The sequence below is a fragment of the Amblyomma americanum genome, chromosome 9, assembly GCF_052857255.1.
Source record: "Amblyomma americanum isolate KBUSLIRL-KWMA chromosome 9, ASM5285725v1, whole genome shotgun sequence".
Classification (NCBI taxonomy): domain Eukaryota; kingdom Metazoa; phylum Arthropoda; class Arachnida; order Ixodida; family Ixodidae; genus Amblyomma; species Amblyomma americanum.
Genome location: NC_135505.1, coordinates 147,243,368 through 147,271,321, shown reverse-complemented (window position 1 = coordinate 147,271,321; position 27,954 = coordinate 147,243,368). Strand labels below are relative to the sequence as shown.

General features: G+C 47.0%; 1 protein-coding gene across 9 annotated transcripts in view; it reads left to right on the top strand.

Moving 5' to 3' along the window:
* Positions 1 to 23,380, top strand: part of LOC144104804 (uncharacterized) — a 28,876-nt gene extending 5,496 nt beyond the window's left edge. For 3 of the 9 annotated variants that reach the window (XM_077637995.1, XM_077637996.1, XM_077637997.1), the window contains 14 exons: positions 122 to 306; positions 2,936 to 3,123; positions 5,898 to 6,152; positions 8,083 to 8,364; positions 9,279 to 9,512; positions 9,764 to 10,816; positions 13,226 to 13,469; positions 13,910 to 14,045; positions 16,941 to 16,990; positions 18,483 to 18,563; positions 18,971 to 19,074; positions 20,148 to 20,312; positions 21,011 to 21,267; positions 23,039 to 23,380. In XM_077637995.1, coding sequence (XP_077494121.1) covers positions 122 to 306; positions 2,936 to 3,123; positions 5,898 to 6,152; positions 8,083 to 8,364; positions 9,279 to 9,512; positions 9,764 to 10,816; positions 13,226 to 13,469; positions 13,910 to 14,045; positions 16,941 to 16,990; positions 18,483 to 18,563; positions 18,971 to 19,074; positions 20,148 to 20,312; positions 21,011 to 21,267; positions 23,039 to 23,126 — 3,322 coding nt within the window. In that variant the 3' untranslated portion in view covers positions 23,127 to 23,380. Of the gene's footprint in view, positions 1 to 121; positions 307 to 2,895; positions 3,124 to 5,897; positions 6,183 to 8,082; positions 8,365 to 9,278; positions 9,513 to 9,763; positions 10,817 to 13,225; positions 13,470 to 13,909; positions 14,046 to 16,940; positions 16,991 to 18,482; positions 18,564 to 18,970; positions 19,075 to 20,147; positions 20,313 to 21,010; positions 21,268 to 23,038 lie in introns of all 9 variants that reach the window. The other 6 variants (XM_077637993.1, XM_077637992.1, XM_077637994.1 and 3 more) reach the window with 3 other exon arrangements.
* The last annotated feature ends 4,574 nt before the right edge of the window (positions 23,381 to 27,954 follow it).

Sequence of the window (27,954 nt, the reverse complement as noted above, 5' to 3'; positions counted from 1 at the left end):
GTGCACTCTGCTGTTGCCTCGGCTCGAATGGCCTTTCATGCAGCAAGATGTGATGATGATGAGTAGTGTTTCCACCAGCCTATGCGATTCTGAGGGGCAATGTGCTTGGTACGTTTTGCAGTGACGATGAGGTGCTACAGGAGGGTTTCGAGGTGCCCTTTGGTTCTCTTGACGGGCTTTTGCGGCTGCCTCCTCGCCCAGCCACTGCCCCCGCCGACCCCTCGCCCTTTGACCTGCTAGGCGACAGCGAACTTCAGCTGTCGCCGCCACAGGCCTTTGGCACAGCTACGCATGCCTCAGACACCGGTCAGTTAAGTTTTGAGCATGTGGGTTGTTGATTCGTGGTGCTTGATGCATGTTGTGCTATAGTAAAGCTGGACGTCACGCTGAATGGAGGAAAGGCGGACAGACTAGGAGGGCCTTAATCATCTTGCTTATGCAGTTGCACAGTCGATATGTTACTTTATAAAATGGGGCACTCAGTCACTTGCTTTTAACATCTTTGATGAATGATAACCACTGTGTAATTTCATATTTGATAAATTGCACTGCAGTGGATATGCAGCACTACTTTCATAGGTCTCTGCGCACCGCACTTGTTTTGGGGCAGCTCCGGTGCAAGGTTTCGAAGCTTACATTAGAATGAAACCATATGTCGTTAGCACTAAGTGGACCATGGAAAAGGGAGGACCTGCAGAATCACTGCAGTGACAAAGCAGAACATGTAGACAGCTGGGTCCACCAACACTCAGCATTTCTTGTGCTGTGCATGAGTTTCACTTTCCGTGACACTTGTGCCAGTATTGCTGGCACTTGGATGCCTGTTTGCCAAATGCAGCTGGTACAACCAGCGATGGCAATGCCACCCAGTGGCTGGTTGCAACCACATCGAGACCGTGGCTGTAGTAACACATTCAAAACAACATCTTGGCATCAGTGCTATAGAGCAGTGGATTCTAGCTCGTGCGTGGAGGATAGCAGTTCGAGTTGGCATTCTTTCGTGAATTTTTTGGGGCGCTAGCACTTATAGTGGCCATTTCCCGCATTTAGGCATTGTGTGTTTGCTTTTTTGTCTGTCTTTTTGACCGAAGCTGGTTTTGTGGCAGGCTGCTCACCTGCCTGCCAGGTGGTGGGCAACCTGCCCAGGTGCGTGCGTGCTCATTTAATCATCAGAGGCTCGTTGGGAAGAGCAACCTGCGCTGCAACCCAGACCGAGCAACCCAAGTCCCACCGATGGCAGCACCTGCCATAGAAGGGCAGTGGTGAATCTTAACTTGACCGCTGCACCAATGCGCCAGGAGTGGTAGGAAGACTCCTAGGGATCTATGAATGGAGAGAATGACCAATTCCGCATGTGACATTAACCCATTATCACTATTTGAACAACTGCCATCCGTGAACAGCCGTCGCGGTGGCTGAGTGGTTATGGCGCTCGGCTGCTGGCCCGAAAGACGCGGGTTCGATCCCGGCCGCAGCGGTCGAATTTCGATGGAGGCGAAATTCTAAAGGCCCATGTAATGTGCGATATCAGTGCAGGTTAAAGAACCCCAGGTGGTCTAAATTTCCGGAGCCCTTCATTACGGCGTCCCTCATAGCCTGAGTCGCTTTGGGACGTTAAACGCCAATAAACCATAAACCAGCCATCCGTGAACACCGGTTCTGAGCACCGGAACCAAAGGAAAAACCAAACTACTAGCGACCTAATTCGCATTTGGCTTAACTGCGCAGATCGACCATTATTTTTCTTTTTCACTCATAACTATCCCTGAGTGTGTTCAACCTTACAAATCCAGATGCTTAGTGGTTTATAATGTTGTTTAGAACACTCTGAGCTTAACTTTTTGTGCCGTCTTTCATTTACAAATTTGTCACACGGTTGGCCAATCATTTTGGGGTTTCAAGGTAAAAATTGCAGGCCTGATATACATTTTGTGCATTGTCTGGAGTTTGTTATCCCTTTTAGGTAAGCCCGAGTGACACTCTTAGTCGTCGTGGTCCATAAATAGGGCTTCAAGCTTTGTGGCTGTTCGGGCTGCATTTGGTGAATACGCCCCTTGGATCTGGCCTGTATTGCTGCTGACGGGACGTCATAGATTGTGGCATGTATCTGGTGATCTGGGATTGTTTCTTTGCTGTGGCTCTGCTTATCACTAGAGGGCATTAACGAATCCTATGAAGGAAGGTAGTACATTGTAAGGATTTTTTTCCTTGTTATGCAGTTGTTTCGTACAAAAAGAAATATTTTTTGCAGATTTAGCTGGAACATAAGCATGAACTTGCCTGGCTAGCTGTGCTGGCTGATTTAGCTTGCAACAGTGCTTCTCACTTGTGTTAGGCTGGCAGCTCTGGTATGATTCGAGCAGTGACTATGGCCAGAATGTGGCATTTTTTGCTTGTCCGCAGCGGCAGTAGCAAACTGCCTAGAGATTGCACAGAAAGAAATTCCACTCCCTGTGGCGATTAATGATGCAGTTTGTGTTGTGTCCTTGAATGTCCACATCATGACCCTACAGTGCATTCAGATTCTAAACTATACTTCTTTTGACTTATTTATATCAGAATAAATTATTATGCAGACAGATCATTTTTTTTCCCGGCCTTCTAAAGTGGTGTTGCGTTCGAGACAATCATTCGAGACACCAGTGCTCATGTGAAGTGCAGAGGTGTCCATCCTAAAGCAATTTTATACATTCATTTTCGCATGCTTGGCTTGATACGGTTCTACGCAGCTTGTCACAAAGGGTTCGAAATATAAGCTGCAACCATTTGCAGCACATTATATGTTCAAGCAGTAACCTAAACATATTGCTAACAAAGATGTCCACACATGTGGATACTGTTATGCAAGGGTATAGAGAAACGTGTCACGTTTTTCTCTCGTCCTGCTGTTTGTAGTTGGACGCAGTGACTGCATGGAACTCATGGTTACCCACAGGTGTGGCCAGTAGCACTGAGCCACCTGGAGCGTCTATGGCGCTGTCGTGTGTGGGTCTCCCGTCGGACAAGGACTTGGGTCGTCTGTCGCCAGCCCTGTCGGCTGCTGCTGGCATGCGGCCTGTGCCCAAAGTGGGCACCACTGGAGGTCGAGCTCCTTCTGCCCAACCCTGCCCCGTCTGTGGCAAGGTACGGGGGTAGTCAGCCTTTACAGGGCTGTGCTCTGTCTTCATTGTGCTGTTGTGGGCATGATTGTTCTGGAGGCGTGACAAATCCAACAAATCGTGGCGAAATTTGTCATTACAGTCAAACCTCAATACAGTTAAACCTGGATATAACGAAGGTGACAGAAGCTCGCCATTTTTCGTTACATGCAGGTTGCAGGTTTTTGCATGAAGGCATCGTACAAATGATGCGGAAACGAAACCAAATGGCTCAAGATATCCGTGAAGGTGAACTCACCCTTCATGCGTTTATTTTACAGCGGAAAACTGCTGTAACTGCTGTGCTTCTTCTGCACGAGTGAAGGCACAACACGCCACTCTAAAGAAGCTAAATCGTCTAAAGCTCCTTCATCATCACGCGAGCCGACGAAACGGCGCAAAATGTCCATTGCGTTCATCACCTCCTTTGCAGTAGGCACGTCACACGGATATGCCTCACGGGCACCATCATCACTGCCATCAGGATCTTGCACGCTTTCAGCTAGTGCTGCATCCGTCATTTCTTCTGTAACCATCGCAGCGTTGTCGGCAAACAAAAAGTCACTCAGTTCAACGTCGTCGGGTACACCACCGTCAGTGTGTAGCTCGTTCCATGCTTCGGCCACATCGGACGGAGTAGAAAGGTCTTCTTCCTCCTCCTCCTCGTCAGCACCAGCCTGTGCGTTTTTGGCTAATGAGGCCTTTATTTAAAATTGCGAGTTTGTGTTCAAAAGACAGAACTTTTCGTTTTCTGGCAGTAGAACTCATCACGACCAACCGACGACACAGTTACAAGCGGAGACGCATGACTACACGCAGACAGGCAGGCCTAGCACCTCCAAAAAAAGTCTGACAAACCGGCACCAGAGAACAGTTGACACACGCACACGTGCAAACGAGGGGCAACACGCAAAATGGCGAATGCAACGCGTCGTCGTCGTTGTCTCGTAGTCCCTCTCGCCTCTCCTTCCCCCGTCCTGGCAATGAAAGAACCGGCCATCAGCGTTGCTTTTAAAGTGAATTCGTACACAGAAAGTGTCTAAGCCGTTGAAACAAATGAAAATAAAAAAATAAGAATGCTTGTCCTCAAATTTATACAAAAAAAAATGCTGCAAAAGAAATCAACTGCCGTACAAATGCCACCTGGTGCCATGCTAGACAAGCAAAGCCTGAAAAGGCTGCTACGTTAGACACGGAGCGGCGCTAGCCGCCACCACCATCATCATCATCGCTAAGTTTGCTCTGTCGCAGCGATCCCAGGCGTTCGCGTAGCTGCAGGCTCCTTACAGTATTAATATTTACTAATCTAGTGCATTTCTTCTCCCAGATTTTCCTTAAAAGTGCAATAAGTAAGACTAATCAGCTTTGCGAGTTCGTTACATCAAGGTTAACCGCCGCAACGCATTCGTAACATCGAGGTCAAAAATACATGGTCTGCAATGGGGGCAGCGTTGGGGAATTCAAAAATCCAGGAATTCGTTGCATAGAGGTTCGTTACATCCAGGTTTAACTGTATAACAAACGCAGATATTACGAATTATTGGCTATAATAAACTGTTCCTAAATAGTTCTAACACATGCACCTCTTACTTCATGTATCGAGCATGGTTTGCCATACAACAGATACATATCGAACTAATGGGTGCCAAGCTCTGCCTACTCAGATGGCAGGCAGCAAGCTTTGCTTGCAGCAAGCATTCACGCCATGGTTCACTTTACCTCGCACTTGCCAACTGTGCCACTGAAGACATAGCGGCGTGAACACATAGTAGCCAGGCGGTCAGCACTTTTTTGCGCTTCTTGCACCCATTGGTAGCATCCCCGTAACCAGCGGCATGGTTGTTGTAGCCTTCTAAGTAGCTATCTCGTGCTCACATCGACCGTCAGGGAGGTGATGAAAACAACGATAGCTCTCATTCAGGCATCCCACTTTTCCGCAACGCTGCTGTAATGCGAGGAGGCCACCGTAGCTAGTGTTTGGCGCTCAATTTTTTGTGGGCTCCGCAGTCGCTGTGAGTGGCTTTGAAACAGTGCTAAAAGTTAAGAAAGGGGTTCTCTCAGTTGCCATCCTTTTTTTGACTAAATTGCGATGAAATGAAAATTGGTGTTTGGGGAAACGAAATGGCGCAGTATCTGTCTCATATATCGTTGGAAGGGATAAAGAAGGGAGTGAAAGAAGAAAGGAAGTAAGAGCTTCTGTACAGTGGAGGGCTCCGGAATAATTTCGACCACCTGGGGATCTTTAACGCGCACTGACATCGCACAGCACACGGGTGGCCTTTGCGTTTTGCCTCCATTGAAACGCAGCTGCCGCAGCCAGGTTCGATGGAGGCGAAATACAAAGGTTCTCGTGTGCTGTGTGATGTTCTGATTGAGTTTATGGTGAAATTTTGTATTACGAATTTTGGCTATATTGAACTGGGTTATGATTTTTTACCTTGCTGCAACTAGGTTTGACTTTGTATCATCCAGCTTTAAAGCAATTTCTTTTCGCTACCCCATCATGTGGCTTGTCTTGCCTTGACCACAGCAGGGGTCCCATCTTGCCAAACCAAGCATTGTAGGGATCACTTAATCCTGAGAATGAGCAGTGATTGCAGGCATCCTTTTACTGACATTGCAACCATTCTGGACAACCTAGCAAGCATATCGCCAACTCTTTTTTTCTGTTTGTTTCTGCGTAATGTCATTCATGAATGCCTTCGGGCCCTGCAAGTGTGGAAGCAAGGGAATGAATGAATGCATACTTTGTGGTCGCAGGTGTTTGGCAACTCGAGTGCACTGACCAAGCACAAGCTGACCCACTCAGACGAACGCAAGTATGTATGCACCCAGTGCCAGAAGGCGTTCAAGCGACAGGACCACCTCAACGGCCACCTGCTCACCCACCGCAACAAGAAGCCGTACGAATGTGACGCCGACGGCTGTGACAAGAGCTACTGCGACGCTCGCTCCCTGCGTCGACACAAGGAGAACCACCATGCCTCGGTGGCACTCACCCTGGTGCCTTTCCAGGTGGGGTCACCGAGTCTCGAGCATCAGCAGGTATGCAGAGGGTCAGGAAGCAGCTGCATTTAGAGGCGCTGTTAGCTTGTTGACTCCAGTTGACTTAATTTGGAGCACCAAATTACTAAGTTTTGGGGACCGTGAGAAATAGAGCATGTCATGGGCTCCAGCACCATGCATATACCATATTTACTCACGTAATTCGTGCACTTTTTTTTCTTTAAATTGAGACTTCAATAAGGGGGTGCGCAAATTATGCGGAGATTTCACAAATATGTCCTGCAAAACTACAGACTTCATAATGCGCAATATACACAGTATATTGCCGCCTATACGTTGACCCTTCCAACTCGTACTCCTCGCTGGCTAAAAGCAAAAAATTGACTCCAAATGTAAGTCAGTGCATACCCCCCCTTCCCCATGTTATGTTGTTCCTGTCAGGGTGGCATGACAGCATGTGTGCAAGCAACAATAAGCGTGTAGACTTTCCCTTTTTCTCTTACTAGGGGTGCAGTCTCCCTGCCGGTTGTCGACATTCACTTCCATAGCCGATCAGCGATACAGCCGAGACTCCATGGTGGGAATGTGCCCTTGCTCCGCTGTTCATGTGCACCTCACGGAGGTGAAGCATAACTTTGAGTGCTTTGTGCAGATTATCTTTTGATGCATAAAAAGCGCATTCCAAAGAAGTGAAATTTTTGCAGTGATCAACCTAGACAACGTCTTGAGGCAGCTCCTAAACCTGACAGCTCTGTGAAAGCCAATGAGATGGACTACTTATGCTACCTGTACTCTTGATGCTTCTCCAGTGAAATATCTTCGCAGAACACAGAGTTGAGTGGTGACATTTATACACCTCCTGAAGAAGTAATCAGCGATATCAGCCAGAGCATTGTGACTACAGACGTGTGTCGGTTGAAATCGCCAAGTTTCATGAGTTGTTCCCTTTGTGTAATCAGTCACTGCAGTCGAATCCCGGCCACTCGGTGGAAGCGAAATTCCTGAAACGTCCATATGCTGTGCAATGTCAGTGCACGTAAAAGGGCTACATGCTGTCGAAATTATTTCCGCGCCCTCCCCTAGAGCGTCCCTCACAGCCCCAGCTTTGGGACATTAAACATCGTGTATCATATCATACCAAAATAGAAAATTGTACACATTTCACACATGTCGTACACTGCTCAGAGCTACGTGGTATGCTGAGCCTTGCACAAGGGTCTCATAAATATGTTATTTTTAATTGTCGTCAGAAGTTTTTGTTGTTCTGTGCTTTTCAAATTTTTTGCGATCATATCCATAAACTGTATAAACATGACCTTGTTCTCTTCAATAGGCATGTTTGTGTGGAACACAATGATTAATTATGGGTGCTCTGGCACATTTCTTGAGATACAGGCCGTCAAAGCAAACAAAAAATGTTACTTGGGTCAAGTTCGACGAATTTTAAAAAGAAGACGGAGCTCTTGATACAGACAAAAATAACGAGGCACAGACTAAAGTATCCATAGTTTCACTCTAAACAATTTCAGGTGCATTTAATTTATTCATAACCAAAGTTGGCCAAAATATTGCAGAGCACTTAAGTGAGGCACATCTCTTCGTGGTAAAAAAATTTCCTGTACTTCGAAAAAAATTTGGGGGGCAAAACCAATTGCAGAACTCTGTATTCTAGTCATCAGGCAACAACGCATAAAAATACCAAGTCAATTTAGAAGTTCAGCCAGGTACCCTTTGATCGATCTGATCTGGAACCACCCTGCTGTTCAAAAGCACCAGGACAGAACAACACAGTGTGACTCCTGATGCTCTCGTGTGGCTGGTGCTTTATCTTTCATACTAGTGTGATCTAAAATTGCTGTGAATGTCGGGAACCATGTCCAGTACCAGTAATTCGGCATGACGCAACCAGCAAATCAACACGATGCCCGTTCTGGTGCAGGCCATCCCGCTGCCGCCGCAGTTGCAGCTGGTGGCATTTCCTGCTGAAGATGGCGCTTCCGTGTGGGCAGCCCAGCAGCGACCCCTGCTGGTTGCTCCGCCAGCACAGAGCACAACGGTGCAGCCATCATCGCAGCAGCAGCAGGAGATATCGGTGCAACAGCAGCTGTCTCCTCAACGGCAGCCCTCTCCACGGCCGCCACCTCCGCGGCCACCAGCCGAGGGACCTCCCCTGCTGCAGCAGCTGTTGGAGCCGGGCAAGACGTGGACGTCCGTGCCGACGGTCAGTGGCCTGCAGCATGATTTGGAATGGAAAGGACGGAACTGATGCTTTGACTTGCTGTTTGTCAGAAAATTTCCAGGATGCCTCATAGTGCTCTCTGTCTGAAAAGCTGCAGTTCAGAAGGAATTCAATGAGTGTTTGAGAGGGGTTTGCAGTAGGAGCAGTAGTGTTCAGTTTGACGTGTTCCACCCTTCGTTTCTTGCCCAAGTTTTATTTTGTAATCAACGAAAAAACAGTAAGCAGCAAAAAGCGGTAGCATTAGCACCAGCATTACTGTTAGGGAAGTACTCCAAGCCTTTCATATGAAGAGGAAGGGCTCTGAATGCTGTATTTGTTTGTCTGCCCTGCTTCGCTGCGTGGCCCAGTTTTTAGGCTTAGCTGACAGATGTATGCCTCAATTTTTGGTCTGCTGTGTAGTGTCCCCAGATAAAATGGATGAGAGGTAGTGTCTGTCCAGTCTTTTGTCTAGTCCCAGTGCATTTTTGTTGTTTTTTTACAGTAGCATAAAATTTCCTGCAGCCAGTCTGCACTGTTGGCCCAGCATCATGTTCTTTTTTGGTTGGTTCTTGGGCATATTGCTTGGCAAAGCTTATTTTATGGTCAGTAGATGCCAAAAAATTTAGACATAAACTTCACCACATTTTTACTATGCCATGTCACATTTTTTTGTGCCACACGAGTGCTCTTAGATGAAATCTCACGGAGGTGCAATGTGGTGAAGTCACCATGCTTATTATTAATTCATCCTGCCAGAAGGAACTTGTGAATTGAAATTTTCCAGCTACCCTTTGCAGTTCAGGTGCATTAGAAAAGGACACAGACCGTGTTGTAACCAAGTCATTGTGGTATTAGGAAGCTCAGCACATTGGCTGTGGAGTCAGGAAACCGATGAGTGGGTGTGACTGGTGTTGTAGGTCTCCTTCTCGGCTGACGCAATGAATGAGCCACCGGCCCCCAGCAGAGGTGGCAGTCTACCGTCATCTGCACTGGAAAGCATGCCGCTGGCGGCAGAGCCCGAATGCATCTGCAGCCTCTGCCATCGGAAGCTCGCCAGCCTGTCGGAACTGGAGCGACACATGCGGCTGCACCAACAGTTACCGCCAACCACGACCAGTGCCAGCCAGAGTGCTGCCATATTCACCAGCCAGGTAGGTGGTCGTCATACTGTAACTAATTGATGGAAATGTGGTGCTACCCTCTGCAGAAACTTAGTGCAGAACTTCATTAGCAGTGGGAATTAAACGGATACTTAGCACAGCACCATTTTTTGTTCTTGATGATGTTTGATAGCTGACATTTTCATGACACTGTTAATGTTTGTTCGGCAGGGGAAAATGCTTCCGTTGCTGAGCAACTTGGTCATTGAGAAAATGCTATCATTCTTGCTCATAATTCACAGGCACTACAAGAGACTTGTCAGCCAGTCGTGGAACCAGCCCCAGTGGTGACTAGGCAAAGCATGCACATCTTACAGCCAGACGAAGTCATCGTGTCTGCCGCATCCGGCCAGCAGCAGCAACAACGCCCTGCCGCACCTCCACTACCACCCCTCAACATGTGGGCCGTGCGACCAGCCCGCCCTTCGTTAACAAGCGCCAACAATAACGAGCGCCGGCGTCACTCAGACTCTGATCACCTGGCCTTTGAAAGCAGCGGTCTGCTCGCCGACCTCTTGCTGGGGCCGCGGCGCACATCCAGGGTTGGCTCTGACCCGGGGCTCGAACCGCTGCCGTCTTTTGAGCAGCTGCAGGGGCTGGTAGCGTCGTCTCGGAACTCCCTTGTGGCTTCGCCCGACGGCATGCAGGCGGGCATGTCGTACAGTGACTCGCACCAACATGAGGATGTGTTTGCTGCCATCAGCGATGCATTTGACGAGGAAGAAGAAGAAAAGCCGGACAAAGACCTGTGCGCCTTTGTCGACAGCCACTCGCCACACGGGGGGCTCAGCCATTCTCCGGCAGCAGCGTTGGCGCAGTCCCCGGCAAGCTTTGGCCACGAAGTGGTGTGCGTGCCAGACTCGCCACCGCTGGTTGTGAACAAGATCAAAACTGAGCCAGTTTATGAACAAGCGGATGTGAAGCCTGTCGTACAGGCAGCCATGCATACAGCTGTGCAGACATCTGTATTAACAGCTGCACCACATGCCATGCCGACAGCTGTGCTGACGGCAGCGCCAGCAACAGTCATGCCAACAGCCACTTTGACAGTGGTCCCTACCACAGTGCAGTCATTGACACCTCCACCAAACCAGCAGCTGGCATTAGCCGATGTGAGCAGCAGTCACACCGCTGAAGCACCAGAGCCTTCTTCGGAGCCCAAAAAGCCCTTGGAAGGCAGCGCGGAAGAAGCACAGGTGTCTTCGTGCCGCACTGCTGAATGCGATGACGATGATGTGTTTTTAAGCCCCATTCCAACGTGCCCCTTGCGGAGCCGGCGGAAGCATCGGCCAGAGGTGAGGTTTACTGCTCTTTGCTGAAAATGCAGGCTTAATTCTTGTTGGAAACTCTCTCAAGCATTAGGTGGCAGAGCATAGTCGATGAGTTTTGCAGCAGTAAATGCTGTCTTGTGTCTGGACCAAAAACTCCCGTTGCTGGCACAGTAGCTTAAAGAAATGAGACACACGGGGCAGCCTTTTTGCATTACTGTACCTGCAATAAACCCATACCAACAAGCCCAAATTTACATGCTGCTTCAGAAAGCTCCTGTGTGCACTTGCTGCTGAAGAGATGAAGGCTTTGAAAATCGCCTTTTTATTTTATTTATTTATTTTTTATTTTATTTACATATACTGCAGCCCCGATGGGGCTATTGCAGGAGTGGGAGGAAGAGGAGAGGAAAAAAAAAAAAGGCAGAGAGGGACAACATATTCAGAAGTGAACACCATTAAAATACAGAACAGAAATGCAACAGACTAATCACAGATTTGAAACAACAGTGAAAAATAGGTTTGGTTCCAGGGAGCGTATATCACCGGGTAAAGAATTCCATCGCTCGACAACACGAGGAAAAAAACTAAATTTGAACACATCAGTGCGCGCGTGAATGGGTGTTACATTCAATGGGTGGTAGCTCCTTGTAGATGAAGATGCTGAAAAAAGCAAATACTCAGACAGTGAAGCAAAGCGGGGCAAGTGCCAGTGGTCTGAAAATGTTTCCCTGATTGTTTGAAATGTTATCTCTGTGCAAGGTCTGAGCGTGAACAAATGAGCGGTGTGATGGGTGAAGAATTTTCTACCGGTTTCAGCATAAAATACACTGGTCACAGCATTGTCTACATAGCCAACGCTGAAGACAAATTTCTAGCTACTGAGATCTGCGTTAGAAGGCCACTACTAAGTTGACCAGTTAAATGAACTCGTGCGTAAGCACCTGATTCCGCATTTGCATGGGAAATTGTTCTTCATCAAGCGCTTCTTGGCTTCTGTGAGTGCTATGGCTGAAAGCCATGATTGTGATGGCATTGGTCACATTTTCTGCTGTGCACAGAAACCTCAGCTTAGCTGTAAAAAAAAAATTCTAAGGACGATTATTATACTCTCTAATGGAAAATTTGAGCTCAGCTCTGGAGGTGTCTCAGGCTCTGTAGTCTCATTGTTTTGCTTTGCTGGGTCGTCAGCAGGTCTGTTGACGGTTAAAGTTCGATAATAGTATTAGTTGATGAAGGCGACGACGTGCAATGCTTAGCGTGAGGGTATGGTGCAGTTTAACATGAGGCGTGACCGGCTGCGGCGATAGCCGAGTGCTCACGTGCAGTGGCCAGCGAAGCTGATCTGTTCACGGCACCGCAGGTTCTAATCCTAGTCGCGGCAATGTTTATTTTTAATAATTTATTTATGGTTTGGCTCGATTACACTGGCAGCGGTGACACGACTCAACCCAAGAACAGGTGCTTTTAAGACGTGCCCTCTAAAAACAGCAGCTCCTTTGATGTGCTCAACAAGGTGCCAGGAGGTGCTGACATAGGTCTGTACAGAGATTTGTGCGCTAATGTATGCCGTTTTGGGCAGTGATTCAGTCTGTCTGGGTACAGTTCAGGGCCTGTCAACTCCGTAGGAGAGGCATAATGCCTCTTGTAAAGAGTTGCCAGTTGTCAGCAAAGATGTGCTGTCCAGCAGTCGCAGTCAAGGTGTGGTATTTTAAGGTTCTGTTCTAAATTGGCCGTAGCCCAAGAGCATTGTAGTTGTTTTGGTTTGCCACAATTGACCAGTCAGCATGCCGGTCCTGCTGAAAGTTTTAGCACAAACAGATACAGACCGCGGAAAAGACGACACACACGCACGGGCGCCAAGAGACAACTCGTTTTACTGGCGGAAGGTCACACCTGATACAGGCTGAAGCTTCGCATGAGAAAGATGCAAAAAATGGGTAACGTGTTGATGACAAAGCCAACAAGCAGAACGCATGCGAAGGCAAGCATGGGCATAGCACACTAAATCAGATTTTATTATTTTTTTTTTCATTTCATTTGGTCAGCAGTTAGCCGCTTCTAAAAAGAGTATCTCAGTCGTAAACAGAGAGAAAGATTGGGTGCTAAAGCATTCACTGACAAATTTCTTTGTGTGATAGGCTTCTAGACTAATCTGTGCAGTCTTGCCTGTACTCTTACCAAGAATCTTTTCCCTTAAGATTCGACCACCCATCCTATGCATTTACTGACTAAATATGTGTAACTAAATATGTGTAAATATGTGCAACTAAATATGTGTATTATCATCTAGGTTTCCTAATTTTCGGGTGTGTGTGTCAGTTACCATTTAGGATAGCAGTGGCATGCACAGCCTATGCATCCGAACATAGCCGTGAAAAGTTTCTGCTTTGAGGCAGCAGCAACTTCTTTTCTTTTTCCTTTGCTCCTCAACAGCCCCTGTACATCCCACCGCATGTAAATGCCATCGGCTTCCCAAGCCGCCTGCGCTCCCCACGCCTCTGGGACCCCTGCGCGGACGGTGCGGGCTGCAAGGGTGTCGCGGGGGTCAGCTCCCCACCCCCGTACACTCCACCTCCCATGTTGAGCCCACTCCGGTCAGGGTCTGGGCTCTTTTGGCACGTCTACTCGGGACCCCGATCGGCTGGACCAGTCACACCTCATGCGGTCACACCAAGAGGTGAGTGAGTGAGTGCTGTTGCCTGCCTTGCTCCAACAGGCCGGGAGGAGAATGTAAGATTAAGGTGTGTGAAACCTGCTCACACACTGAAACTTCATGCTAACACTAACAGCTTTGCAAACACGAGTTGGTGGCAGTGGTGAGGCAAGTGCTCCTGCTTCTGCAAATGCCATCACGTTGGCCGACTCTATCCAATGGTATGTTAGAGGGTCACGCTATTTGACTGTTTCTGGGTTAGCGACGTCTACTAACCCAAATACAGTTGGGTCATTTGCGTTGCACCCCGCTATTCCCCTGTCCCCCAAAGCAATAGTGGTGCCTTATTCTGGAACTCTCTACCCAAAAAACAGTAGCATTGCCTTATTCTAAAACTCTCTAACAAATCAACTGCTGAGTCATCTATAGCCTGTGCTCATTTGGAAGTGCACACATTCGTGCAGATCGAGTGAGTGCTGTGTACCCTCCGTCAAGCGGCGGAGGGGGCGGTGTGGTGCCCCAGTCACCCCTGGAGGGACCCTGCGAAGCTCCCCTGTCCGAAGAAGAGGGCGAGCTGGCCCCAGAGACGGACATTCTGCCGTAAGTTGCACCCACAACAAGTGGAGTGTAAATAGTACCTTTGCGAAGGGGTGTTAACTACACCCCACTGTTCTTTTTCTCGGCTTCTTAACTTTTGAGTTTTCAGATAAATTACTTTCTCTATGTAATTCCATTACCTGGAGTGCAAGGGTTAGTTGTGGGGAAATTTTTTTTTGTGGGTATGATGGCCACAGTTGTCAGTGTGTTGTCATTCTGCCAAATGCAATGACATCGTTTGAGCAGGAGGTGGCATTTTACACTCTGACACCCAATCTGCCATTGGGAGTTGGGGGATATCTGATGCCGCTATCACAAGGGCAAAATTTATGCCTATTGAGACCATGGCCATCAAAAATCTTCGACAGCCATCCATATGCACCATTGCCACATGGCCAATCTCTATGATTATTGAGTAGTATGTGGTGCTAACAACAAATGGCGCTAAGGGTAGCAACATTGAGTAAAAGTACTAAAAACACAAAGTGAACCACTAATAAAATGAGCGTAATGTTAGTGTTATCTTTAATTGAAAGTTTGTTTGTAAAAGGCAATTCAATACTTCATAGTTCGGCACAATCCACAGACTGCGATGGTGGGCCAACAATGGACAACGATGCGCACTTTGTTTCAGAAGCATTTTCACCTGCAAAGCTGCTGCAGATCAGTGGCCATCTTTGTCCTGTTTATAGCTACTATCGTTGCAGCACTTGTGTGGCACTTCTTAGTCTCAGTTCTTGCAAAGCGTACCAAGAGGCAAAGACGGGCAATACGCGGCTGCACGCCACATGAGAAGAGGGTCGGTTTGTTTACATATTACTACTGGACAGCCATCCAGGTAGTCTTAAAAAATTCCAATGGCATTTGACTCGATGGGCGTTAAGGTGGCCTATGTGACGGGCATTACACTCGTATTTTTTTTTCTCAAGGCATTTGAACAGCTACCTTTGCATGAATTACGAATGGTTTCATGTTGGTCCTGTTGACGACCTTCTTTTCTTCTGGGGGCTGTTCTTTGTGATGTTTATTTCTGAAACCAAATCCACTCTGTGGCCTGCAGTTGAACCATTCTTTTCTGATCGACACGAAGTAGCTGAAGTATGCCGTGTTTGCTTGCAAATGATAGTGCTTTCTTTTGCCATTGCCATTTCTTTTGTTGATTTTGATGGTGCAGTATTACGCGGGCAACATGTTAACAAGTACTTGTTTTGAGAACCAAAATAGTGGGTGCATACATTGTGCAAGAGGAACTGTTGTGAGAGTAAATACTGTAGTAGCTGCTTAGAGTAACGCCTGCACGTAAGGAGATGCAGATGGAGGTGCCATGTTTGATTTACACCTCCATTGACTTAAATTAGAGGTGTGCAAATATTTACTTATTTATTTATTTCAATACCCTAAAGGCCTAATGCAGGCATTATATAGGGGGGGGAATTCATCAAAGAAAACTTAATATACAACACAATATAAACGGCTGAGGACAGAAATAAACAAGTTAAGAAGCCAGGAACAAGCTAATAGGAGAAAAAAAAGTGGCTAGGAACAGGTACTTGAAAAAATTCACAAGTAGCAAATCCCACAAAACAAAACAACAAAAATCGCACCTTCAGAAGTTACAAAACATGGCATCTAACATTTCACGGAACACTACGGCCGACACGCACACACTGAAGCAAACGAAAAAAAAAACCCACACAGCGATGGGGAAAAAATGCACATCATTCTACGTTGGATTTTTCTAAGTATGACCAAAGAGCTGTTCGAAATGATGATGTTCCAACGATAGCCGCAATGCTAGAAGGAAGGGAATTCCACTTATCAATAGCCAGGACAAAAGGTGATATTTGTATCGTTCTGCCCGAGCGAAAATGGGTTTAGTCTTCTTCATATGATCTACACGAGCTGGGGTGTGCGGTGCCGGGAGAAGATGTGAACTTGCAAATGGTGTGTTGCTGTGGTAGAGAGTATGGAAAAAAGATAGACGGCTGAATTTTCTGCGCATGACCAGAGGCGGGAGATGGAGCGCTATTTTCAGTGCTGTTACACTTTGATACCAAGAGTAACGGGAAAGGATGGTACAGGTAGTTCAAACTAAAGAGAAAAGCTTTTCCACAAAGTACAGCTGTGAAAAAAGATATCGCAAATTTTGTTTTCCTCGTCATCACCATAATCTGCTGCACCTGTATAGCATTATATAAGGGTGGGGGGTTATGCAGTAGTAAGAACAATAAAGTTTATTTTTTAATAATGCCCTGTTTACATTTTTTCTGGTAGCAATTACATTCAATGAAAAAGAAAAAGAGCCTAATATGTTAGTTCGACTTCATGCTCACATGACAATGAAGCATACTGAATGCTGTCATGAAGCATTGTAAGGTAGCCATGCAGATAACGTCAGCGGTCAGTTATTGAAGGTGCAAGGAACTGCCGACAAAACTCAACAAGACGGCCCGTGGAACAGACTCAAGTGCTGCAACCTGACCTGCAGCACGAGTATGACCGTCCCTTCCATGCTCCCTCGCAGCAGCTAGCTCGTGTGACAAATGCAAGATACTGCCATTCGGAAATGTCGCTATGTTTCACCGTGTGTATAGACGAACAGGAAATTCATATTTTTGATCGTTCAGTAGGTGCGAATGGTGAAAGTGTGATGCGAACCAAATTGAGCAGTGAACACTATTCGCAAACCATTCGAAGTTCGAATATTCGCACTCCCCTGTGTAAAATGTCACACTGGAACATTCGCACATTTTTTGCTGGTTTGCAGTGTAGTCTTTTTCCTTGTGACAATAGCAGGAAGGCTTGTGTTGAGTTGTATGTGTGTCGTTGTGCCTTCTTGCAATGCCACTCAGTTTGCAGTTGTGTAGCTAAGCACATGCACGTTTTGCTTTCACCCAGGCATGTCAATGTTGGCCCGCAGTATCAAGCTCGGTTGCCTTCGCTAGATGGTGAGATCGCACTCTTGTTTCACCATTGCTCTCAAACTCACTTGCTGAATTGTCGTGGTGCGCCTGCGTTTTACACTACAGGCACTGCTGCAGGTTTTAGCAGTGCAGTGATGCGATTACCGGAAAGGGGCAGTTGTTTTCGTTTATGTTGACTGTATTTACGCGCATAATTTGCGCCCTCGCATAATTTGTGCACCCTTAACTTATCACCGGGGTTTATAAAAAAAAATCTTTTACTCACATATTTTACGCACCGTGCTGCACTAGACCATCATCATGTGTGCAGGCTCTACCCAGTAGCATTCGGCTATTCCGCGTGTGTGTTCGGAAGGATTTTTGAATCTTTTGTGCACTAGGCGTTCATGGTGGCGTCGGGGGCCGCTGTTACAATCGTGGTGGCACGAGCGGCATCGCCACTCGGAACGGTCGGCAGCGCTTCTGGGGAGGATCGGCAGCTGATAGAAGAGCCGACACCGCCGTTTGTTTGGCTGATACATGTGACTCAACTGCCGGCTACGCTTTTTTTGTTGGTGGCTTTGACGGCTTGTGTTTGGTTGTTCTGTCGTGTCTTGCGATGGGATATCACAATTGTACAGCAAGTTTCAACTGCTTGTCAGCGCCTTATCCCGGCGCGGAGTGGCGAAGCCGGCGAGAATAACCGCGTGCGCACAAGTTTGCACATAGACGACAATCGTTGTATCGGCAAACTTGTGCGCACGTGGCTATTCTCGCTGACTTCGACGCTCGCGCGGTACTGTTAAAGAATTGGCCGGGTGTACATATCGTGTGTGGTGTGATAATTGATTTATTGATTTGCGGTTGCTTTCCTGGATGAAGTTACGAAAGCAAACTTACGGAATCCGGAACTACCCAACAATTTGCTGGGCCGCAAGCGATGACACTGTTTTAGCGCTTGATTGAGCTTCGTGCATGTGCCATCCCGCAAAGGGAGGATGGGGGGGTCGCGGCCTTTCATTTAGAGTGAACTTTTTTTCGGGGGGCGGCCAGCGTGGGGTGCGGGTCCGGGTGCGGGTCCGCGTTATGACCTTTGTGGAGTTTTTTGAGTCGCGCTCGCGAAATCCTTGCGTAATTTGCACACCCCCTTCTTGGAGCCCTAATTTCTGAATAAAAAGCGCATATTTAAATACGGTACTTAAAATGTGCATGTATTGCTAACAAAATTGGCCTTAAAATTTCTCCCACCTGTTGATTCAAGCTCAAGACGTTTACTAAACCAGAGAGGACTCTTGTGATCATCGTCTAAAAGTGAATGGTGGTGTAGCTTAGCCTGTGGGATCCATGCGAGAAAAACTGTCTTGACACACTGCTGTTTGCCTGCGCAAATGGCATTTACAAAAGCTTCTTGTTCAGTGAAGGTAGCATCTTTGTTGTTAAAATGTGGTAATCTACCGGCACAGCCCAACTTCGACTTGTCCTTAGCGTATCCTTCCTTCTGCTGAAGCATGGCACGATATTCATTGTCCTTGTCCAGCCGAGGAAGCCCTGAAGTCTGAGCATCTCGCAGACCTTGTCTGGGATCCACACATAGGAGACCACTTGGCTGATGATGAAGGTGAGTTTTGAATGCATCACGGCTTAGGGCAGTGCACCTCATGGTGCATGCAGTGTGTACACTTGTGCTTCGGAGAATTCGTGTTCTCGTTTTGGCAGCGTCTTTTTCACAAAGCTTGAGAAATTGCTTAGTGAACGGGAGTGGTCATTCCTGAAATAGCTGGTACACTTAAATAGCAAGTTGCGCATGTATATTGCGAGAAAAATTTTAGTGGAAACAGTGCAAAAGCACCTATTTGAGCAGTGTGTTTTTCTGTAAGAGACCAGTCATGAGCCCACTCTTGTGCTTTGTCACCTTCTCCCCTACCTGTCGTCGTTTTTGTGCTCTGTCCGTCAGAATTTTAAGGCTGCAAAGTTGTGTTTTACATTGGTACGTGGAGCAGCTTAATTAAGCCCTTTTGGTTGCAGTGGAGAACTACCTGGAGCTGTCGTGCTGTGCTGCTGTGCCTGGTGGCGGCCGGAACCGAGAATACGCCTTCCACGTTCTGGCTTTCTGCCAGGGAAACCTGCAGGCAAGTGCGCTCTTGGAGCAACCTCAGTGCACTGTTCACTGTGCTATGTAGGTGCGCTTATTGTGAAAAACTGCATCCATTATATGGGATTTCTGGTTATAATATATTATACATGCATTACAAGACTGTTGCATGGTTTTTGTTTTTGCATTTCAAACGGCACAGTTATAAAGGTTCCGTAAAAACCCGCATATAGTACGGGTTTTTTTTTTTCTTTTCAGATATGAGCATGTCAGATTTCCGTCTTGCATGATATGCGGATCCGAACAATTTTCATCCCGAATTCGCAGTTCCAGTCTCATTATTACACAGCAATATCACGATCAGACTTCCAGCGAGAGGAGGCATTAACTAGCAGTGCCTTTGGTTGACTGTTTGGATGGTTTCTATTTCGACGCCATTTCACCATGCTACAATCGCACCTTACACAATGTCAGGAGTGCGAAAGCAGTATTCATCTTCTTTTAAAAGGGAAGTATTCGTAACCGCACCAAGCATCGGCACCGCGTTAAGCGCTGTTACATGGACTAGATGAGAGAGCCTACAGTTACACGAAAAATGTAGAACAGAAGGACAGAACGAGTGTCATAGATATACCGGGTGGCACTGGTCCCACTGCAGTTTTTTGCATTTCCCTGGGGGGAATAGAGACGCCACAGTCTATGCATGTTTCTCAGCTTCACCCACCTTGGGAATGCTGAGAAATGTTGACTTTGCATTTCCTTTTGCATTGCTTGCCTTAAGTCATGGATTTGGCTGTTGATTCAGAGCTACTACCATTTCAGGCCATCATGTCTTGTAGGCAGTAGTAATTAAAATGCAAAAGATAGTGTTGCTATAGTTGTAAAGCCTCCGAGATATTTATGGATTTCGTAGGGACGCTTTTCAAGACTTGACTTTGTGTCTTTGCAGCTGAATTCATGTTTATTGGACAATTACTTGCCAAGCCAAGGACAAAGTCCTTCTGGTGGATGAACGATTGCAGTGCCAGTTTTCCCATCTAGATAACTGTGCGAAACCCTGTGCTTGTCCCGTCTTTCTGTCCGACATGCCTTTCTCGCTGTGTGGCGCAGGAGGCGACGCTGCGGCTGATGGAGCGGGAGCCGCGGCTGCCTGGCGGCCATCCCCTGCTCACGTACCGCTACCCCGAGTGCCACCGCTGGAGCCGCGAGGAGGTGGAGCGCTTCCAAGAAGGCCTGGCCACCTTTGACAAGGACTTCCTGCATGTCGCCACCAAGGTGGGCAGCACTGCTGTTGCGGCCTGCCATGTTGGCTGCAATGGAATGGCTGCTAACCTCAGAATCTGAGTTCAATAGAAGGAGCACGGCTGACTGGTCTCTTTGCAGTGGAAAAAACTCTTGCAGGAAATTAGTGCTGCATATCAAAAGTTGTAGCAGGAATTTAATTCAAATCACATTTTTTATTTCCATTGTGGTGGACAGCAGTGGAGCATGACAGAGTTTTCTAGTAGAAATCATGGGATTGGTGCACTGATTGCAAGTGCGAAACATGTGACAATAACTGCCACAGGAACCTTGCTCAACTTTTCTTTTTCTGAAAGTGACTGCAACGAAAGTCACTGCAGCGGGAAGAAAAATGCGTCGTCTGTCACACAATACCTGGGGCTGGAAGTGATGTCACCAGACCAGAAGTGAAAACTGTAGGTTTCGATGCATCTTCATTGCGTCCATGTTGCCACCTGTAGGCACCTTTGGGGAAACATGTAGCCATTAGCTAGAAGGCCCGAAGTTGTGTGTGCAGACAGACGTCTAGAGGCCCGCAAACACAACCATGAAATAATGTCACGAAACTCGGTAAAGGCATCAGCAGCTTCTAACGCTTTTGAATTGCCAACAGATAACCTAATTAGAGGTCCTTGCGAATTTTAGTTTTTTTTAATCTGTGGAACAGTTTGTCTGGCTTAATTCTGGTGCAGGTTGGAACAAAAAGTGTACAGCAGTGTGTAGAGTTCTACTATGTGTGGAAGAAGGTGGCGCCTGAGGAGTACCGGCGGTTGCGGTGCTTGCGTCGGCGTCGTGAGCTGGACCAGGTGGCACCAGAGGAAGACGACATGGAGGAAGCAGCTGGTAGCCCTGCTGCCGTAGCCGCAGCCGCAGCCAAGCCAACGGTGCCCTCAGAACCTGTGCAACCCTGCGAGCCACCACAGGAGTTCCCCTGCAGGCTTTGTGGCAGGCAAGTCATGCTTCTCAAATTAAGAAATGCATTCATATCCGGATTTCTTTATTACAGTCTAGTCCACTTACATGACCGTCACGTGCTGTTCGTTTGTTACATTCGGGTGTTGGCAGCGAGTGCAGTGGACATAATATAGATGACCGCCACAGGGCTGAGTTTCGTGATGCATTGTCAGTGCAGTGGCCGTGAGTTCCCATCAATGCGGCCAAGTTTTGACGCCGCTTGGCACATTTTCACACTTGACGATCGACGGGGCAACCAGCACCGTGCGTTTAGGCCTAGTGTGTCATGCAATGAAAGGGTGCTTTTAACTATTTATCAGCTAGATGTGAAATCTGTACCTACAGATGTGGCCGACAGCGATGCTTGGGTTGGTTGGTATCAATCCATCTTCAAACACGATCGCAGCATGAACAGGGACACGAAGAAAACACGCACGACGGAACGAATGCTGCTGTCTTGTGTCCTGTTGTGTGTGTTTTCTTCGTGTCCCCGTTTTTTTTCATGCTGCGAACGTGTTTCAAATGTGGTCATTTTTACACCTACAGTGCTCAGGTCTCGTCTTTGCTGAGCTCTAACTGACGACAGCCTTTTGTGTGCGCAAATGCCAAGGTGACGTTGCGCACCAGTGGCGGGCTTTTGTTTTGGTTTCTTCACGTAACCTGCACCCATGTCACGGTCTTCACGCGAAAAGTGGATTCAATATTGGTGCTCATGCTGGACCACTGTGCAGACCGCGAGTTTTTTGCTGCCTGTGTGTTCACTGTAACGAAATTTTTTGTGTCCGCGGACATTCGTTCTATCGTAGATTTAGCACCATAGCACTAATGTACATCCTAGCTTTGCTCGTACTAAGTGATTGTTGTAAATGGGGCTGTTATAAGTGAGCTTAACTATATTTGCTTATTCATCGCTTTAGATTGTTTAATTATCTCAAGGGGATTGACAGCTGACCAAAACATGCTATGGGGTTTTGGTATAAATGAAGAGATCAGGCATTTATATTGACATTATTGGTTAGTACAGTAACGCTGCTTAAATGAGCCATTCTGATTGTAATTTGACACAGAGAATCGTGTCAGTTTTGGTCGTGACATTCCGCAGAGTAACTTTGCTAATAAATACAGTAGCATCTCGGATGATACAAGCATGGTTGATACGAATTTCGGGATGATACATCACTGACATGATCGCCAGTCGCATGGTAAGTGCCGCGAGTAGTGAGTGGTGGCCACGTGGCCTGAAATCAATCGCGTCGGTCGTAAACAGATCTGCATGAATGCATTTCGCATGCTTTTGCAATGAATTTTGTCCTTTTCGAATGATACGAATAATTTGAGTGACCCCGTGAGATTCGTGTCATCGATATTCTGCTGCAGTACATCCCCAAGCCTCTAATACTGTTCTTAAATGCATTGCGTATTATTTATTCTTTTATATTATTATTAGTGTCTGCACCCTCCTTAGTACGTGCTTTCTTTTTATGCAAACAAAGCTTACGTTCTAAAATTATTTTTTCACGGCGTTTCTTCACGAGAGGCCTACAGTTTTGCACATTGTAGGTGGCATTGCTTTGTTTGTGACACTGTTACATATGAAACAGAGATGCAGCGTTTTGGGGTTAGGGTAGTTTTCCATTTGCTTCTTGAGTTTAGCGTTATGCAGTGTGATGAAGTAAATTCGAACTCAGATACTATCTTTCGCTGTCGTATAGCAATTGCTGGATATAGCGCGAGTGGGCCGTGTTTTGTGTCTGTTGCTGGCGCAGGGTGTTTGCCAAGGTGAAAAGCCGCAACGCCCACATGAAGAGCCACGGGGCACCCCGCTCGGTGGCAAGCAGCCGCTTTGAGTTCTGAGCGCCTGCTGGTGCTGATGCCGCCGAAACGCCGCTGCTGGCACGGCGCTGCCGCTGCAATTGCTCAACGCCCTGCCCCGCCCCGTGTTGTTCGTCATCTTCTCTGTACATGGCTTGTAAATACTAGGTTCTCATTGTTCTTTTTAATTGGGGAGTGCGATCCCGTTGCCAAGGCCGTCCGGCGGGTCCCGTTATTTTTGTACTCGCAGCGCGCATTCTCCACAGATTAAAAAAGAAAAGATACTGCTGTTGACACCACTGTTGCCCGACCTGAGTGGATCCTTTCTCTGCACCTATTTGTTTCGTCACTGACATTGTTAGGCCACTGTGAAAAGGTCTGCTAAGCTTGTAGAGAAAGCATACTGGACCATGCACAGTAGGGCACCTACGTAGCCACGCTGCCGTCTTGGCACAACTTTGCCTAAAATAGCCACAAAAATTTTGCATAATTTTGGTCCCCAGCTTCCTTTGAGGGATTACTTCGTGCATCTTGTTTTCATTATGCCTAACTAAATGCCTAACTAAACAGGAAAGGCTCTTCCTCACAACGTTAAGTGCAGCTAGCCTTTGTCGTAGTGTGCAGTTGAGAGCTGGGGACTGTGGCAGTTCTGCGCTGGCAACATTGACGTTTAACAGACAGTGGCAGGTGGTGCATCAAAGGCTAGCACCACCATAAGCAGAGTGACAGTGTGACTGTATGTTTCTTACATGCAGTGTGTGTCACATGTGTGTGATGCTTGGAGCTCCTGGAACTGCTGTGATAAGCTGCATCATTTGATGTTAGCTCAATCCTTGTTGCCCGTGTCATGTGTTGCATCACTAAAGTTTTCAATTTTATTTGATAAGCCTACACTCCTTAACCATACCAGTTATGAAGCTGTCCATTCGACTCATGTCTCAAAAGCATTAGCAGGCTTATTGGTCCAGAAATCTGATATTTGCAGATTGTGCAGCCACTGGAAGACTGAGCATTAGTTATGCCACTGTGAACCAACATTATGGTGAAACAATGGGCCAGTAAAACGAGACAGGATTAAAGCATAATGACTGTTGAATGAGAGAGCCGCGTCTCTACTTGGCAACTGTAGTTAGTTGTTAGCTAGCATTAGTCTTGTGTACCCTTTTTGATGTTTTTTTTTTCCAGCGCAGTTAGTTTGGTTTAACCATAACAGCATGTGCGGGCCTGTTGGTGTCTTACAGGCGTCTCTTACACTAGCCAACTACCGTGAAACAAAAAAAAAAAAGTTGAGGACAGCTGAACATTGAAGTGGTGCAGTTTCATAAGTGGTATGTTTAGGGAACAGTTTGAGGCCACGAATGAGATGTACAGGAGCTTGATTTGGGCATTGCAGCATTTGCTAGAAGCCAAGGCCGGCCATAGCCACACGGTGGCAACCATGACGCTGCTGGTGGAAGCTGCCAATTTTCTGCGATTCATGGTATGTATTCGGCCAGCCTGCTAGGTGTTGAGACGTTGCGAGCAGTGGAGTCATAATAGCTTTGAAGCAAACAACAGTGCACGTCAACAGTTTCTGAGTAGCCTGGGCTCAGTTCCCAGTGTGCACTGGCTTCAAGGTGTACTAGGACTCTTGTAGCTAGCGGCGCCTGCTATAATCTCCACAGCAATAATTTGGAGCAAATGAACTGAACTAGTCCAGCTAGCTTCAATTTTGGTGCAGCCTACGCTAAGGCATGTTCCGTATAATGTAATGAGAAGTATGCTTCTAAGAGGTTTCAGGTTACGATTTCGGCACTTACTGCGGAATACTAGAAACGATCTGACAATCGTAATTTTGTAAATTATATTTTGAACAAACCGTGCTGGTTCTTACAAAAGTTTACCTTTGGAGGAGGGTCACACTGTCTTGTTTCTTAATATAAGTTGTGGCCGATAAAAGAGGCTTCGTGACTGAGGTTATATCAACGTGCCTTTGCAATTATTTGAACAGTTCAACCTCCAGAATTGGTGTGAAGTGGGAAAACCTGAAAAACATTGGAGAGCATTACACGGTACTTATTTTTGCGAAAGCATGTGCACTTCATGACTGATCCCCTCCGCGTTTATGTTTTGGAAAGTGGCAATGCTGGTTTGTAAAGAATGTGCCAAGATGGGGGGGTGGGGTTGTCAAGTGACTGTACCAAAAAAAGCCAGAAGGCTTTTTTACGTGCATCTGAGGAGCACAAAAATTGCATGCTCTTCGTTGCGCAGGTTTTAACTGGATTGCTGTTTATCCTGTTACTAGTTGGCATTAAATAAAAAAAAGCTACCATCTGTCTAGATTAAAACTTCAGTACCTTCATAACTTGGCACAGTATAATTTGAAGGCATTCTTTCTCTGCAGACTTTACCTGCTCCTGCAGCTTCATTTAGTGCACATTTTCATGTTGTCCGAGCAGCAGCGCAATACATTGTGGACATTTTCATGTTGTCCGAGTAGCAGCGCAATACATTGTGGCACGGCGAGTTACTTGTCTGCGAATTGCTGCCAGTCATTCTCCTAGCAACTCTCAAGGGCTCATTCTCTGGGCACTAACTGTTACACGACAGCGCAAAAGCACAATCCAACATAACTTTCATCTTGTTTTCTGAAAGCTCGGAGCCCTTGCCTTCCTCGCTTAACGGCTTATTTTCATTATCAGCATAGTCTGGTGACAGCCACCTCCTATTAAGTGTCTGTTCAAGGACATGAAGCTGGCCTCTTGTTCGAGGACAAACTCACCTCTACATTGCTTCGCTTTCAGGCCTGTCCGTTGGAAATACACGCAGCCTGCTCAGCATTGCCATGCCTTCCATCTTGCGAGCACTTCATTGCAAAGCAACATTCTGAACAGATGCTGAATGTATATCATATATATCTGTGTATATATATTGTAACTGCACACTTCATAAAATAATGCAGTTGTGACCCATGAAGCTATAGCAGTACACACATTAAAATTAAGCCCAGATAAACTTGGCAACGATCAGCGCATTGTAAGCAGTGTCCCTACACTGTGATAAGACATTTTGGCCCTTATGTATCACAGCTTTGCACTGAAAGTATCAATACCGACTTTCAACGTTAACAGAGTTATGAATATCTGGAAATGCAGCTGCACAAAGAAATCAATTCGAAGGAGTGCTTTTCTTAATTTTATAACCAATGCATCCCTTTTCACCCAGCACTGCTCTTAGGTGAAAATGCAATTGTGGACATGTCCTGCGTTTTTAGATCTTTAACAGAGGCTGGCGTTCTTAAAAAGATGTAAAACATGACCCAGTGCTTCGCTTGACGCACCTCAGCCACTTTCTCATTCCCGAGAAAAGGGGTTGAGGTTTTGTATCTGATTGGTTGAGGGCCTCCAGTCCTTGCACAGCCAAGGACGGCTGATGAGGTTACCCGACCTCCTTTGAAACTTTTAATATTGGCCGTTTATCAATATTGTTTTGCTGTCAATACTAGGCAGAAGGAAATACAGCAATCCTTCGTTATAACGAAGTCGGCGGGACGGCGAGAAAATTCGTTATATGTGGTAATTCGATATAAGCGACCACCCGAGAAAATCTAAAGCAGAGCTTTAATTGCGCCGCAACGTCGAGGAAATCAAAATACAATGTACTGAGTGAAGCAAAACTTCATTCAAGTGCAAAAAAGGCAGTGAGCTTTGGCTGTTTCAAGTTCTTACCGGGCGCGTGCAACCCCTGCTCTAATCTGACCAAGCATTGCACGAGGCCGCGGTCACCACCCATGCATTTTAACCTTTGGAGTATTTCGAATCGTGAAGGCAGTGGCCGCTTTCATGCGGCAGGGGGTCATGGGAATGCCCTGGCCGAGTCTGAGGTTGTGTTTGTTGTGCTCAAAAAACGATTAGCCGATCATTGTAGGTACACAGCGCGATCGTGAAAACTGAATGGTTTTGCAGTAGGGGCTTCGCATGATTACTGGGCAGTTTTTTTTCCCCGACGTGTACGGCTGTGAAGTTTGCAGTTGAGTTTTTCAGCGCACCGTTGTCGACGGCACTGTGCTAATTCTACGGTTCGAGTGTCAGTGCTCGCGCAGCGGCACGTCCGCGCCGTTGACAGATGTCTAGGAACAAAATTCAATCACCCTACCACGTATTTAGACCATTTGTCTAGTCTGGTGGCGCAAATCAAGCTTGGCCGGCTCGGAAAAATCGCCGGGAAAACACCGTGGTTGCGTTGGCCCGCTATGTTGACAGCCTGACTCGCCGCTGGCGACGCTTGGATTTTTCGTGTTTTCGGCAAGTTATCGGTCTATTTGCACCGTCAAAAGTGCAATGAAGCTAGGGGCAGTGTTTTATTGCGATGCAGGCTGACTATGACGAGTGGCAAGCAAATTTCTAGACCGGCTTCCCCAAAGTCGTCTTCCCGATTGTTAACGTAGCTCCTTGCGTCGAATACAGCAAAGGGCGTGCGACCAGGCAGCAGCTCGGCAACACTGTTGTTCACGTTTGCAAGCGCGACCTGCGGGTCGCCTTCTCGTTTGAAGCGAAAACTCTCGTGAATGACGTTTGCGCGCTTTTGAGAGTTTCGTCTGCTTTGCCCGATGTGAAACGGTTAGGCTTAGCGACGATTACAGCAGCCAGAGAGCAGCTCACTCGCGACTCGCAAGCGTGAATGGGCTCATAATCGGAGGGACACTTCTTTTGTGCTTTTTGGTACGTTTCAGCACCAGAAATTTTCTTTAGAGCGGTAAAATTTTGCTCACTGAGCACACCCCTTGGATTGCTACGGCGCAAGTCTGCCCGAGGTCTTTTGGCCATTTTTCGGCATCCAAGAGACCACGGTTTTCTGGCATTGCAAATCGCCACGAAAATTTTATTTTCGT